This window comes from Amblyomma mixtum, chromosome 2 (genome assembly GCF_055824585.1).
Source record: "Amblyomma mixtum isolate Tamu chromosome 2, ASM5582458v1, whole genome shotgun sequence".
In the NCBI taxonomy this organism is placed as follows: Eukaryota; Metazoa; Arthropoda; class Arachnida; order Ixodida; family Ixodidae; genus Amblyomma; species Amblyomma mixtum.
Window position 1 is genome coordinate 308,326,360 of NC_143013.1, and position 16,059 is coordinate 308,342,418.

Here is a 16,059-nt window from a genome sequence, read left to right on the forward strand (position 1 = left end):
TGTTCAGTTCAAGCAGGGTTGGCGCAAACACTTGACCCAAGTTTGTGAAATGCGAAGTGGGAGCCTTAAAACAATTCCTGAACAAACAAGTGCCATTATGAGCAAGTTGGGTGCATGTCTATCAAAGCGTAAAATATGCGAGTTAGTGGTGTTTACTCAGGCCTTTTTGCAAGGGACTAGTTACAGCTTTTTCAGCTTTTTTCAGGCAATGCGTAAGGCTATTGTCATCACTGCGTTTATTTTTCCCGTGAAGTTTTCTCTTCTGCCTCCATACCTCTGTTGAGGTTCTGTGCCTATCATCAGTGCATCTTGATCTGCATGTCCAAATAGAGGAGCTATTCATAGTCTGTAGCAGGGCATGAACAGGGGTATCTGCACTGTAGTATGGACATAGTAAACTATGTGTCAAAGTCCTGCTCGAACGGTCTAGTACAGTCACTGACTTCTTGAAGTCACTTTATGAGGGCAAGCTTCCTCTTAGACAAGAACTGCCTTGCAGACATTTCCTTCGTGCTTTGCTGGATGAATTGAAACAGGAATGTGAGTTCTAGTTCACAAGTTTCCATATAGATTTTGGAATTTTTTAGTTTCATGCCTTGTGCCCAGTGGAAGAAAACAACCGTATTAAAGTCACTTGTGTTGTTGAAACTGTGCAGTACTGTCCTTAAAGCATTATTTAAATTCCAATTGCAGTGATGGCTTACTGTATTTTCTTTTTGCGCATGTTCCCAACCCAAAGCTTGTGCACATTCTCTCATTCATAGTTGCTGTTGGTCTTGAACAACGCCTTTTCTTAACTTTCCTGCTACGCACTGCCAGTTGTCCTCACCTTGCCTTTGTGTTTCCTGCCTAGCCTGCAAGAAGCGCAGTGGGGCTACTGGCCCTGGGTGCGCAAATTCACGCACCCTGCAGCACAGCAAGACATCATCTCCTTGCCAGCAGTGTCAACAGATCTTGGATATGGGCGTGCTTGGCTGCTGACCAGTCTAAATGGGGGACTTTTGGAGAGCTACATGCGGTCATTTCGCCAGAACTTGCGGCTGCTCCGAAAAGGCTACTCACACAGCTCCCTCCTTAGAGAGCCACAGGTAAGAACAGCTAAACAGTGCAGTTCACACTGTGCTTTGTTTAGGCTAGTTGCTCACATCATGAAGGTGTCACTGCCATATCAGTTCTTATTAAAATAGGGAAAGCTATCATGTGCTGTGCAGCCTTGGTCAGCAGTATTGTGTAATCGTTTGTGTCCATGGTTAGCTTTGACTCTGTGTATAGTGTTTTAAGGAGGCTGGAGAGCTTTATTGCACTTAAGGGCAAATTCCTCGGTTCTGTGGCGCTGTTGGCACTGGCCTAGAAAACGAAGGAGTGTGAGGGAAGCTGAGCAGTGCTGCGTCACTGAGCTGGCCTAACATCATGATGATGATTATTATCTGGTGGCTATCCCCTTTGCATCGGGTGGACAACGTGTTGGTGTTCCAGCTGGAACAAAAAGAAAGGTAGAGTGGTTGAAAGAGGAGAAACACAGAGTGAGACCCCCAGCATGCCTGCATATGCATACTGCTGGAAGGTACCGCCCGCTCAGAGAGGTGGCTCCCTGAAGGATAGTGCCCTCGGCAGCGTAAAGGGAGGCTACTTTTGGGGCTCAGGCTGTCTGCACACCACACCTCCCCACTGGGTCAGCCGTTGCTTGGTCGCAGTAATGGCCCGTATTCGTGATGCCCTCTGGGTGTAGCAATGCAAGTCAGTGCTTGCACTGTCACCACCGCTCCTCAATTTCGTGTCATGTTCTGTACCCAGCGGTGTGCAAAATCTTGCAGCAAAACAAAAATTGACAAGACCGTGCTACCGTGCCGCAGTAGCTGAGCACAGTGGAGAGGATCCTGAAAACTGCTGTCGCAGAATGTTGTGTTAAATGGGCAGGCTTGGTATCTGTCGGCCAATTTTTTAAGTGGAGAATCGAGCATATTGTAAAGCTGCTAACTATACTAGTTGCTCATGAGGCACCAATGCAAAGGATGATGCATTACTTGCCAGTGCTGTTCTGATCATTGGTCATTGAATTTTTTTTTGCAGTACTTGGAGCTGCTTGCCACCTTGGTATCAGGATTGGAATATGTCCCTTTCAAGTTGAACCAGGTATTTGACTGTGGTGTGCTTGCTTGGTTTGGTTTGGTTTATGGGTTTTAACGTCCCAAAGCAACTAAGGCTATGAGAGACGCCGTAGTGGAGGGCTCCGGAAATTTCGACCACCTGGGGTTCTTTAACGTGCACTGACATCGCACAGTACACGGGCCTCTAGAATTTTTCCTCCAAAGAAATTCGGTGTGCTTGCATAAATCTTTCTTTCTGGCAAGCCTGGCAAAAAATTTGACCAAGTGGTTGATCCTGACGAGTATTAAGCTTTGAAGGACTCTGGTAGTATGAAAAATGTTAGGCAGCCATTTAATGTGTATTAGATATTAACTTGGAAGAAATCTGCTGAATTGGGCTTATGTTCATTAGGGCATCAACACAAACTAAAAATATGCATAATGATGTGTTAGTCAAAAGCCTTATCCCTCTTTTCTGCATCCCTTGCTACGGGGTGTTTTAACACTAAGATGGCATTATGCCAACCTGTCGTTATGCTTACTGTGCCCCGAATAATTTGAAGTCCACTTCACAAATTGCAAGTTGTTCAGCTGAGAAGGAATTACTTTTATTGACCTCTTAGGAGGATGCATTAAGCTGTGCACCTGTTGTGTTTTGTAGGCCAGTGCTTACAGTGCATCATGAATTAGCCCAAATAACCTTTTGCTAAGGATTCGACTACTTGTAGTCTTTCTTTGCCCTTTACTTTTTATTTTTCTTTGTCTGTTTATTAATAAATAAAAGGTAGGAGTGCGCAAATAAGACAGGACAGTAGGCATAGAAATGGAAATGACACCACGGGTGCTGACTTGCTGACTTCCAACAGTTTATTTACGAGTGAAAGCACATGCTGTATAAGCATGGAAACAAAGCACGTAACCACCTTTGCCATTTGCATAAGAACTGATAAAAGATAGCACACAGTGATCATATTTTTTTTTTCTTGAGTAAACAAAAATACTCGCACAAAGAAAACGAAATTGCATCATTGCAGGCAATGGGACTGTAGTTTCACTATACTATATCCGAGTTTACTGTAGCAGGTTTGTACCGTATGCTACCACAGTTTGGTGGTGAATTGATTGAGGGTCTACATTTTTTGTGATTGAGTCACAAAAAGATGGGCAGGCAGTTGCAATGGACAAAAAAAAAGCGTGCCTTTCCTTTCGCATTGGTGAACTCTGCAAAATAGTCCAGCGAATTATGCCTCCTTAGACCACCAACATTGGAAATAGGTGTCAAGTGTTGCAACTCTATGTAGAAGCAGCACCTTATGTCTATTGTGTGTTTGTTGCAAGCCTGATGGAAGCAGGGCAGCAGACATGCCCAGAGATATAAAGAAATGAAGTGTGCACAAAGCAAGAGTTGCAGCGGAAGGTGTGCATAATTAAGTAGTGCAGCAGCATAGTTTACTCATGGTTTGCATACCCCCGAGACCTTGGTTGCCTTGTGTACCCCGTGCCTAGTTCCGATATACATGTAGATGCAAATAGATTGAGTGACACACTCTCTGTTACTGCAGTGCCTGACTGAAGGAAACAGAATAATCCAGCTATGCTTGAACTCACTGCATGGGGTATTCTCTGCATCATATTTTGTCATACAGTGAGAAACGCGTGTTTGTTCTATTCCTCTCAGAATAATTCTCTCTTGGACGATACTGACGCCTGGAAGAAGATTGCAATGTGCCAGCAGTCTTTGCTCTGTTCTGGCAGTGAAGACGTTGTGGCACTGCCACAGGTGAGAGGTTTGCATATCTACATATTTCTTTGGTGCTCAGCATACAGAATTTGTAGTCTTTTGCCAGATGCGTGTGCCAGAGACATCGCACGGTGTTTTGCACATGGTCTTCCTTTAGGCAGTCTCGAGTATCTGAGCTTGCAAGCGTTACAATAATTGTGAGTACAACAGGCATTGAAAGTTGCATTGTTATTCCAAGCATTGTTATTTAGCTGTGCTTATAGTAAAACCAGTTTGCCATGCAGTGCAAGATGTCCTGTTATAAACTTATTTCATTTAGGGAGCTATGAATGCTACGATTCTGAGGATTCTGACCTATGAATGCTATGATTCATTTTGCCACCATTACACCGCACATAAGTTTATTAGAGGCAGATGGGTTTTGTACATGAACAGAGTCTCCTTGGGGTTATTGTGGTTATGTTTTTATGGCAATAATAGATTTTTACTGTGGTCTGGTGTGTGTTATGTTCTTGTGGCAATAATAAATTTTTACTATGGTGTCTCAAGGAATTCGTAGGTTTGTTTGCACTTTTAACTTCCTGGACTGGAAAAATTGATGTATACCATTTTTCTTTACCAACTTCATTGCGTACATTTGCAGACGTAGATTATTGTGTTGCTGCGGCCAGATTGCATTGATTGCAAATATTTATTGAGCGGCTGCAAGACCCTATGTAATTTGGCTGGCATGCATGGAGATGCTTTTCCCCTTTTTTGAAAGATGGTAGTTTTCCAAAGCTGAAATGTTTAGAAACCCCCCACTATGACATTGCTTTGAATGCCTTTAAAATGGGGAATTGTACTAGGCCTTGCATAATTGTCTAGGACTTGCAGTATATGCTGATATGTTTTTGCCGAGCTAGTAGCGTGTCCCACCAGGCATCGGGTCCAGGAGCACCGCCGCAGTGCCGAAGGAGGAAGGGACGTGGGCCGGAGACGGGGAGTAGGGGAAGTGAAGGAAAAACTGTATTTACATTTTTACATGATTATTTACAAAATTGACAAACCAGGTAAAAACTGAGAAGTCTCAGGGAAACGTTGAGCGTAACGCTCAGGGAGTCGCTCCGGGAATGGCTCCGGGAATGGCTTTCCAATGAACGGCTCGAGCGCCTTAAATAGACCCTCCCGAGATCTTCCCGCCTTTTTCAACCAATCGTAGGGACTTCGTCCGGGTGCTCCAAGGTCGTTCACCGCTTCGTCGTCTTCCTCGGCTGAGGCCCCTGGATACTCGGAAATGTCCAGAAGAGCGTGTTGACGGGCTAGTCGTTTCCGGCCAGGTGGATTCCATATCTTTGTTCCAAGGAAACGTCAAGGGCGAACACCTACAGCGTCGTCAACTCGCTTCATCCGCTGAGGCCCTTGGATACTCGGAAATGTCCAGAAGAGCATGTTGATGGGCTAGTCGTTTCCGGCCAGGTGGATTTCATATCTTGTTCCAAGGAAATGCCCCAAAGGCGAACACCTGCCGCGGCGTCACCCCGCGGTTGACAAAAGAGCTAGGACCGGTTGAATGGCAGGCGCTTGGCAGACGCTCGTCTCCGCAGGTGGCAGCTGGCGTTTGAGTCATTGTTACCCTGACAGATGCACACACAAAGTCGCAGGGCCAATACTTGGGTGCCTTGGGTGACGTTTAAGGGGAACTCCGGAAGACACGTCGTGGCAGCTAGGCAGAAGTGGTGGTACCAGGAATCCAGGAGTTGAATACGTCCCTCGTGTTCGTTTCCACCTATTATGAGGTTGCATGGGAGCGCGTGCCTGAAGATCACTTTCGCAGAACGACGCACTGGCTCTGAGCATGGCCTAAGTGGACACAGGTGTGACAGGAACACACAAAGAGAATTGGGGAGGGGGGGTAGAAACACAACAATGCTCACAAGCAGTCAGGTTTTGCCAGAATTAACCAGTGGCCTGATGCCAGCTGCATGTGTTGAGAGGGATCCCTAAATTTGTGGTTTATTCCTGAGGAGGGCATTGATGTTAGCGCTGTCTTGAGTGCAATCTTGTAATGCAGCTCATCTCCTGCCTGCAGGGAGTGTCCGTAATGACCATCTCATCAACGGACAGCTCAACCAGCTCTCGTGAGGACGACTCGGGCATCCACAGCACCCATGTCTCCTGTGCCACACTATCTTCTCTGGCCTCACCTGCCGAAGAAGTGCATGTTCCCGACACCTGTGGCTGTGCTGACTGTGTTGCCTTTTTGGACCGAGAACGCATCCGACGCATCATCAACATGGATGTTGTTCCACCACCCTCAGGTGACCACAGGGAGGATGCTGACATAGAGCTTGAGGTCACGCGAGTTGTGCTGACTCGTCGCAAGAAAGCGGGCCACAACGGCGCAAGGAGGAGAACATCTTCTTCAACACACAGCAACGAAGCTGCCAGCACCGTGCTCTCGATAGCCAGCGAAGTAAAGAATGTTGAAGTGGACAGCAAAGTGTGCACTTCATTTGGGTCGGAACTCGGTGCCAAGCATCGTCCTGCAGTCTGCTTGCAAGGTGCCCCGTGCAGCGAGCAAGGTGGGGCAGATGTGGGGCGTTTTGCAGCGATGACTGAATCGGCTGGTTCCATGAGGGACTCTGGCTGTTACGCATTTGTGGAAGGGGACAGAGGGGCACCGGATGGTTGTGAGGGTGACGAGGTCAAGGAGGAGGAGGTGGCGGCAGTTGAGTGTGAGCAAAAGGACGAAATGTTTTCCATCTATGACCGCCAAGAGAAGTCTGCCTCGAATGTGATTTGTGAGGACGTAAGCTCTGAAAAGGGTTCCGGTGCAGAAGAAAAGGCTGCAGAGCCTCAAAAGTCTGCGTCCATTGAGGCAGAGCTCGTCATAGACACAAGCAAGAAAGAAGGACTTGACATCAAGTAAGCAATGAAAGTTTTCTTTGTTGTTTTGTTTCGTAGCATCTAGGTTTGTGGTACTTTGAGGACCAGTGATTAAAGGTGCACTGAAGAGGAATCTGAACTCGTCTTTTTCCCGCGGGAACTCAATCTACACGTTCTGAGCATTCTTAGAAACTTCGATTTATGGCCCTGTGTGGCCGATTTCCCTAATTAAATTGAATTAACGTCCGTCTCCCGCCTTTTTTTTTCGAATTCTCCCCCCTACGGTGGGCGGAGTCGACCAACATGTAGAGTGCCTTTCAGCCAGCTCCGCTTTATTTTGTTTTTTAGGTTTCTGTGAATAAATAGTTTCATTCGCAGATAATATAGCCGCAAAATAAGCTTGCAGAAATAAAAATACGCGTGGACTATTTGCTTCTACGGACTACTACGTATTACTCCGCCGATGGCAGAGCGGCAAGCCGCCACGGGACTGGGTGAAAGGCACTCCACGCGTTGGTCGACTCCGCCCACCGTACGGGGGAGAATTCGAAAAAAAAGGCGGGAGCCGGACATTAATTCGATTTAATTAGGGAAATCGGCCACACAGGGCAATAAATCGAAGTTTCTAAGAATGCTCGGAACGTGCAGATGGAGTTCCCGCGGCAAAAAGACGAGTTCAGATTCCTCTTCACTGCACCTTTAAGCAAAGGATTGCAGAACAAATGAATGACGACTGTTGCACAGTTGTGGCATTAGTGCCCTTGTCTCCTGTGTGCCGGCTTGCTTTCATTGTTCTGGAAAGTTGGTACGATTTCTCTTAGCTTACGAAAACTGTCCTGTAAGAGCAAGGTTTTTGGAAAGAAGTTGGCTAGTGGTCAGACGCGTCAGTGACCACCTGCAGCTGTTAATGAAAGAAGCATAAGCAAGCTGTAGCATTGTGTGTAAGGTGTCGAGCTAAAATTTTAAATGTAGACAAATGTTTAGTGACAGCAAAGGAAACGCAGTACGGTGCTGGCATGAACTGAGTTTGTGACCTCTGTGCATTGTACTTTGAATGAGGAGTGAGCTGCGAATAGTGGGAACCACTGTTACCGAATGTGATGGAGGGATAAAGGGTGCATTTACTATAAAAAATAAAAGCCAGAAAATGTGTACGACGTGTTTTAAATGCGTCGGTTATATTTTTACCCCCAACACATACTCATCTTGCCTTGTGCAGGATGCAATGAAATGCGTGGTTCTGTACTTTGAGAAAATTCAGGATTAACTGTATAAGAAGTATGTTGAGGCATAAATAGCTGCACTGCATAACAGGGTAGAGGTCTGAATTCTGTTGCTTATGGGGATAAGGGTTGCATGACATGTAAAACATCAAATTGAACTACTTATTCGTCATGCATGAGTACTATTCTATCCTTGATCATAACTAAATTTAGTTAGTGTCTTCTGGAACAGAAGGCATGTTTGTAATCAAAAAGATAAAACAAAACTGGGTAAATATTGTGCATTGAAGTAGCAGTACCTTTCCTATATGCAAACTCTTCAGCACCGTTTGATGATGGTACTCTTGGATGATATGTGCCTTATGGGTAAACTTCTCTATACAAAATGTTCTTTTATATAGGGTGCAACCTTGCAATGAGTCCTGGAACGATCAGTGGTCCCATTCGTGGTAACGATGATGAAAATTAAGGGATTCTTGTTGTCTTTAGGGACTGCCAGACCCTTACTTAATACTCCATGTACAAACCTTTTATTTATTTATTTTGTTTATTTACATGATACTGCAGACCTTTTTGGTCCAAGCAGGGAGGGCAAAAGCAAATTACAGAAATGGTTACAGTGCATTGAACAAATAGCACCTTACATACATATACATATGTTTAAAATTCATGCATGCAGATATAAAAGCACTCCGAGATACATCTTCGTCAGATCTAAAATGATCATAAATGCAAGTTTCAGAAGGGCATTCTCAGTGGTTAAAAGACATTGGTAATGGCCTCTTTGAAGTTATTGCTTGAAGTTATTGAACTTATTGCTTGTGTTTTTCGCGGAGTCTGCGTGGGTTTTTTTGTTGGTCATTCCCGTAATCAGCACCATAACGAGCAATTCTGCTTGCCACATCCTAGCTTTACTGCACGTATGGGATTCACCTATTCATTTACATGGTTAGAGCTATTTTGCTTTGATATTACACTGTACCTGTTACTGTTTCAGGGTGGAAAACAATGCGCTTCTCTTCTTGACGCTAGAAATATTCGACTCTGACGATGAGAAGTTGTACAAGGTAAGGAAGTGATAGTTCTCTCTAGTCAATTTCCCAACTGACAGTGTTGCCAGGAGAGCATGGGTTTTGTGCCTCATAATTAATGGTGCTCGTGTGAAATAGGTTTTAAATTGTTTAGCATGGTCTGTTCAGTTTACCTCATTAACAGCACCCAAGTTCCTGCTTTTTTTTTATGATTATGAGGGTTTTGTTCAGGTGTTGAACTTGCTTGAGTGTAGTGCCTAAGGGTGGTTGCATAGGTGCACTTAGCACTTAGCTGTACTTACTGAAAGTGACACCACATTTGCTCTTCTAACGATACTATTAGTCACTTCTTAGGCTAGTCACTTAGGCCAGGCTGCGTTACTGTTACATAGTGCCTGTGCCATGTGACTTTCTTTTTCCAGCCACACTGAGCTGCTCGCCACTGACTTGCCACTGCTTGCTACTCGAGAGCAGGCCAGAGAGAAGTCACATGACACGTGTACACATGACACATGACAAGGAGTGACATGAAAAACTAGTGGGCATTACAGGGCTCGTCAAAGAAGCACATTGTTTCAAACGTGCCCGCGACAGCCAAAATTTGTTAAACCACTGCGCCAAGGCTGATTGGGTTTTTTTGAAATTCTAAAATGTGATATGGTTATTAATAACGGCCAGCTACAAATATCTGATTACAACTAGGCACCTAGCTGCGATAATTATAAAGTTAACTGTTATAATTTGGTTAATGATTCTACTAGTCAACATGGTTCGCCTGTTTTCTTATGTGCGCCAACACCGGTACAGTATTGCGGCAGTATCGCAATGCCGCAGACGCCATCAATATGCCTTGAAAAGCCTATATGAAAAAATTCTGCTTCACCTTTGCTGAAACATGTTGTACAAGGGTTTTTTTATATTAATTTTATTAACATAGCTTTCATTGTCTCTCATTGTTGTCCCCTGTATGTGTGTGTGCAGATGTTCTTGGCATGGAAGTGCTTCGATGGGAGAGGAAAGCTTGAGGCCATTTACATCCTGATGACCAACCACTTTCTGTACATGCTTCGGCCAGGGGCGGAGGTGAACCAGTTTATCAAGGACTTCTCAGCGCGCCTCAGTGAAGTAAAAGTTGTCACGGTGCGTGGCTCTTTCGCACGAGACTTGCCAGCTTTTTCATTCATTCACTGTGAAAAATTGCGGCACTACAGTAGCACTTTGCTGCTGCTGGTCGTTCATGTAATGTGTGCAAGCAGTGTTCTTTTGAATTTTTGGCCAGCTTTTGATTAAAAACTTGTTTAATGACACTGAAGTGCTTGTTACCAGCACTTGTCGATTTTCTGACTGATTAGCTGGCTTAAAGGACAAATGCTATGCCAGCACAACAGCTGAGATATTTTATTAATTTGTTTTTAATTAGTGGTTGTAGAAGTTAGTTATTTTAGTGGCTAATACACGCCCATAAGCTAGCATACCGGCTTTTATTAGTGCATTTGGTTCAGTTTTAATGGCACTGCTCGTATCGTTGGAGTAACCTTGATTTAGCAACTTATGGGGCCATGAAGCGCTTCATTACAGGACTCAGCAGATTTTAAGAACTATTGTAGGTAGAGTACAGCATTTATGGAAGCGATTAATGCATGTGGATGTGGTAAGGCATGCAAAAGTTTGCAAATATCATAATTTTGGCTGATGCTTATCAGTGGCTGGATGCAGGTGTATGGACTAATTTTTCTCATATAGGAAATTTTGTGTTCAAATTGTTGCTTGTACATTGACTGTATTATGGTAAGTGCACTGAAATCATACCTGAAGTTAAGATGTGTTATTGGTAGCTGATGCTAGCAACGTTGCTGTTCTCTGCTTTGTGTCATGGTGATTTGGTAGTGCGTGGCTACATGGTATGCATTAGCTGATGAATTATTATCACTGTAGTGGTTATCACTGCATGCTTGATGATGATATAGCATTGCTGTATATCTGTGTTTGAAGATGACTATAGTAAGATGGTTCTGCATGCTTCGTTCCAGTGTTATGTGCATATGTTGAGTACATGATGGATACAAGGAACTACGGAGGTCTACATCTAAATCTACGAGATTGCCCTTGGGGCATGACAGTGTATAATGCACATTGATACATCCAATGTTGAAGTATCGGAAATCTGCATTAAAAAACTTGTTAAATGTGCGGAATACTCTTGAGTAGTTTACACTACTACTAAGCAGTGGCTATACTGCTTCGAATTGTGCATATTCTTGATGATTTTCTAGGTGTTGATTTTGCACTGTAATATTTCGATTGTGTTTACACCCAATCGCACCTTGCATCTTATCGTGAAATTTGTAAAATGGGGTACCAATGTAGGTATGGCAGCATTGGTTGCCAGGCTGTGCATTGTGCCAGGCGAAGCTCCTGGTTTTCCCTGCAGATGCATTGACCATGTCCAGCAGTTGTGTATTCTGCTTTGCAATTTTTTGTGTGGGTTTGACTCGGAAAAAATTAATGCGCTCTACACTTTCATGTGTCTCTAGGTCTGGCTAAACTACCAGGGTTTCTCCCTGACATTTAGCTCTGAAGAGAAGATAGATGTAGCCACTGGTTATGCCGAGCTGACAAGGTACGTCAAGAGTACTGTTCATGTGGTGGTGCTTTGGTATGTTTATGCTTGTAATTTTTAAGGCACGGTTCGAACAGTGACATATATTTGACCTTTAAATCACTTGAGGACGAAGAAAACTGCAATACAAACACCGATATGTAGTTTCAGTCAACTACAACACTTACATCCCTCATGTAATTACATCCCTCATGTAATGCCCCACAACCGGGGCCTTTGAGGTAATAAATAAATAAATTAAGGGGGGACGAGGGTCTTAAAGCTGACCTTTTTATTTGTGGCTAGAATGTCATGGAATTTTGCACACAGGTGTGTTTTTCTCTTCTGATTCCAAAAATGTAGTCATAATAGAGCTGGTAGTCTTAGATCAAAAGTTATCTTAAATTCTAGAGTGTAATTAGGTAATTTCTTACGTAGCTTTAATGAACTTTCTCATCACATTTTGTTGCTTTGAATTACATGAATTGATAGCCAGTGAATTCCCATACCCAATGACATTCTTACTTTTTTTGTTTAGGCCACGTATAAATAGCAATTTAAAATTACCTTAATGAGTTGCAGTGTCAGATACTGCGACATTTTACTCTCGACATAGTTATCACGATGATGTGCCTTTAGAGAAAAACGAAGAATGTCACCGGGTATAGGAACTCTCTGGCGATCAGTTCATGTAAATAAAAGCAATAAAATGCAATGAGAAAGTTCATTAAAGCTGCGTAAGAAATTACCTAATGACATTCTAGGCTTTGTAAGATTTAAGACCACCAGCTCAAATATGACTACATATTTGGAATCAGAAGAGGAAAACACATTTGTGTGCAAAATTTCATGAGATTCTAGCCATAAATAAAGAAGTTAGGTTTAAGACCCTCGTCCCCACTTAAACCAGCCCGCTTCAAGAGCTGGAATGACAACAAACAACGTGTCGACAGTTATAGTGCCGATTTTTTCATTTTTTTCATGCCTCACGGGACTTAAATATCAACTACATGTCACAGCCATTGTTTGGTTGATGAAACCAGGACACTGTTGAGAAGAAATTCAATTATAGATTGTTTAGCAGTCGAAGGCCAACATCACGTGGTATAATGTATAATTGTCACAACTATCGCCCGTCAACCGGCTGCCTGGTGCAAGCCGCTGAGGCACAGGGGCCGCTTTATGCTCTCCTGTGGCCTAAAAGCGAGCGTTGTACAACATTAATTTTTTTGAGGTCGGTCAGCCCGTGCGTGGTGCACGTGTGTCGGTGCGTCAGTACTCCAAAGGAACTCAAGGGGTTGCGGGTTTAAAACAAATATTTAATCGCATGCAGGAAAACACAAAAACATGTAAAAACAAACAGAGGAGTAGCCGAAAAACTATACAAAACACGAAACGCGACAAGCAAGAGAGACAGACAATACAAAGAACACACAAATCCAACTACAGAGAACAAGAAGGCGTACAGGGCATGAAAAGAAGTAATATACAAAAAGTTAGGTAGGAAAAAGAACAGAAAGTCCGACGGACAATTCACATACGGGGGCTGCGGCGATGACTCTGGTTCGGGTGGTTGTGGATGCGACGATGGCTCGATGGCGGCGGGCCTTGTGCGATGGAACGCGTGCCTCGGTGCGGTAACTCGGCCCTCCACGCCCGCAAACACACCACCCAACCTCTTCAGCTGCCTATTTCCTCCCGACTGTGCCAACCGCCCCCTGCAACCTGGACGGGCCGGCAGATAGCATACTTCTTCCCTTTCCCTCATCATCGGGGCGCTTTTGTCAACGCGGTGACGACGGGGCAGAGGGGACGCATTAAACCGCGAAGTTCCCTCGGAGTGCCGCGCGGGAGAGCAGGAGGGAACGCAAAAGGTCTTCCGTGGCAGGCGTCGCCGAGTCGGCTATGCCTGCATTCCCTACTTTAAAAAAAAAAAAACAGCGCACCCGTACCACCGCTCTAGAACATACCACTCCTGGAATTCCAGTGTCGGCTTCATTCGCCGATGGCTGAGCCCCGAGAGAATTCCTGACGAGACACATTCCACTGGTCTGTGACAATAATAATGTCTAACGCATCATTTTAAATAAGAAAACGGAAGAAAAAATTTGGTGTCTATAGTACTTTAATGGCATGCAAAATTATTGGCAGTATTCATTCAGCAGACTGTTCTTCAAAAATTGGCTCGTTGTCGTGAGATTTCAAATACACTGGATGAAAATCCACCAAAAGTCTTTGCTAGGTTGTTACTGCCTGGCCTGTGTGTTGTATATGTGCTTAGCAGGGGAGAAATGTGCCGGCCTTCTTCATTATCAAACGTCAGTTTAACTTTTGTTTTCATTCAGCTGTGTTCAGATATTCTTGCAAACACCCATGCAAGCAATAAGCAGCTTGAGAGCGAACTGCTGATAATCGGAGAGGCCTGCATTGTGCCGGAATCTGAAGCGAGTTTGCCGCTACTCCTTTGGGCCGCACAAGAGTGTGGAAAGGAAGGTGGAGCGCCACTTTTTCGCTTTTGATCTGCATTGTTTTCAGACTTCTGTCCTTGTAATCGCATAATTACGTGTTTGCTGCTTTGTATTGTATGCGCACCATGACACCATCCCATGGGAAACCACCAAGAGCAAAGTGAGGGGGGGGGGGATGCACCGAGTTCTATTTGTAGTCAACTCATTTTTGGCTAGCAAGAGCTATGAGTTGGGGGGCAGACTTTTATGTGGCAGTATATGGTAATTGCAAAGTTCATCCAACAAAGGCAGCGCATTCCAGCAATGGAATTTTTTGCCTGGATATTCCTTTTTTTTTTTTAAGCTCAGCTGGCTAACTCAAGAACCCGGTTAATGAGAACATTTTTCGCGATTCCAATGACTTCAAATTAACGAGTTTTTACTGTAGTCCATTTGAACTGGGCAGACTCCGAGCATGCTGCTTGTTACGTAGTGAATTCATGAAAGACATTTTCATATCTTTAAAAGAAAACTGGCCTACTCATTTGGTGCTGTTTGTTCATCAACAGCTCGCATGAGGTTATAGCAAGAGTTACTGTTTGCTGAAGCCATTTTGTTTTGTGCCCAAGTTTCTTGTTTTTCATTGCCCATTTCTTTGTTTTCACAGGAACATTCTCTCCAGTCTGGATCTAGCCATTCGGAGAACTCACAGGGGAATAAGATGCCTTCCATCTATAGTGAGTAACTGCTCCGAACAGCTAGATGCCATGAAAAAGCTTCTGGCTCGGGAGTTGAAGGCTCGAGAGGTAAGGAACGAAGGATTGAGGTGGTTTCTTTGGCCATCGCACATTTTTTCACAGTTGCAGTGCTTGCTTGCCCAGAGTCCTTTAGAAATGCGTTGTATTCACGACACTGTTTTTGACCCCGTTTTGTTTGATAAATATTCGTGATGCTGTTACAAAACATGGTGACAGACAAGATAATGTTTCTTCAGTGTGTTAAAGCCCTTAGCTGTTTTTGTAGCATTAACTGTACTTGGGAGGTTTTTCAGGGCTTACACCAACAGTGCTCTAAGCTCTAGGAAAACCTCCTGGTTATGAGGTGCCCCACAGTTGAGGGCTTCCCACTGACTTCGATTACAACTGGAGCTCTATAACAGGCATCAAAACCTTGGTTCATAAGCATTTTTTTTTGCGCTCTATATCACTCGAAGTGTGACTGCATAGGTGGAAATTGTAGCTGCATTCAGTTAGGGAGTAAAGCTGATAAATATGATTGCGCTGATTGAGCTTCTATTTTGCATGGCCCTTATTCTTGTGCACTGCTGTGGCACCAGGGCGATGGGCTGGTGGTCAAGGACTACCGCCTGGTGCACTGGGAGAAGTGCATCCAGGCCCTGCCGGGCGAGTACTCCTGCGGGCCGAGCGTGGGCGGTCCCCTCATGTGGAGGTTCCTCGAGGGAAACACCAGGCGGGAGAGGAAGAAGCACTGGCAGCCCGGCTACTTTCTGCTGAGGTGGGTGGACTGCCTGCCATGGGGTTGCAGTCCAGAGCAAAGTTTATCGCGAGCTTTCAGGGCTAGGGCTCTTGCTTCGTAGCTGCGATTTTAACGCAAGAGCATTAAAGGGGCTGCGAAACACTGCTTGGGGGATACTGGCAATACTTCAGGTGGGTTCTTTATGTCACACAGATGCTGACTTAAAAAAGAATTACAGGAATCGCTGCACAGGAACGGGAGTTATTCAATGAAGAAATTTCAAAATACAAGCAAACAAAACGCTGCCCTCAACTCGATTCTGGCGGGGCTTCCCATTCCTATTTTGCTCTCCCAATGACGGCACCTGGCGCAACCAATCAAAATAGCCTGCCAGAGCACGTCGCGGAAGTTTGCACTCCATGGTTGCCTGCTCTCTGTAACTCGTTCTTGCTGAGACTGGCAGCATCGTTTCCACGCCAGAGCGCCCCTGGTGGTGTATTTTTATTTTAATTGCTTTGCAGGGCTTTTATCTAAGACAAACAAGTTGTTTTTGTTGATCTAATATAAAACGCAGACAGGTGACAAAA

The 16,059-nt window shown here is 44.5% G+C and overlaps 1 protein-coding gene across 1 annotated transcript in view; it reads left to right on the top strand.

Annotated features, from left to right (window-relative positions):
- Positions 1-16,059, top strand: part of LOC149364887 (pleckstrin homology domain-containing family M member 2-like) — a 35,894-nt gene that overhangs the window by 6,842 nt on the left and 12,993 nt on the right. Inside the window, exons 3-11 of the mRNA XM_089574847.1 lie at positions 854-1,088; positions 2,071-2,133; positions 3,766-3,867; positions 5,900-6,735; positions 8,917-8,986; positions 9,932-10,090; positions 11,485-11,570; positions 14,664-14,802; positions 15,333-15,511. Coding sequence (XP_089430973.1) covers positions 854-1,088; positions 2,071-2,133; positions 3,766-3,867; positions 5,900-6,735; positions 8,917-8,986; positions 9,932-10,090; positions 11,485-11,570; positions 14,664-14,802; positions 15,333-15,511 — 1,869 coding nt within the window. The remainder of the gene's footprint in view (positions 1-853; positions 1,089-2,070; positions 2,134-3,765; positions 3,868-5,899; positions 6,736-8,916; positions 8,987-9,931; positions 10,091-11,484; positions 11,571-14,663; positions 14,803-15,332; positions 15,512-16,059) is intronic.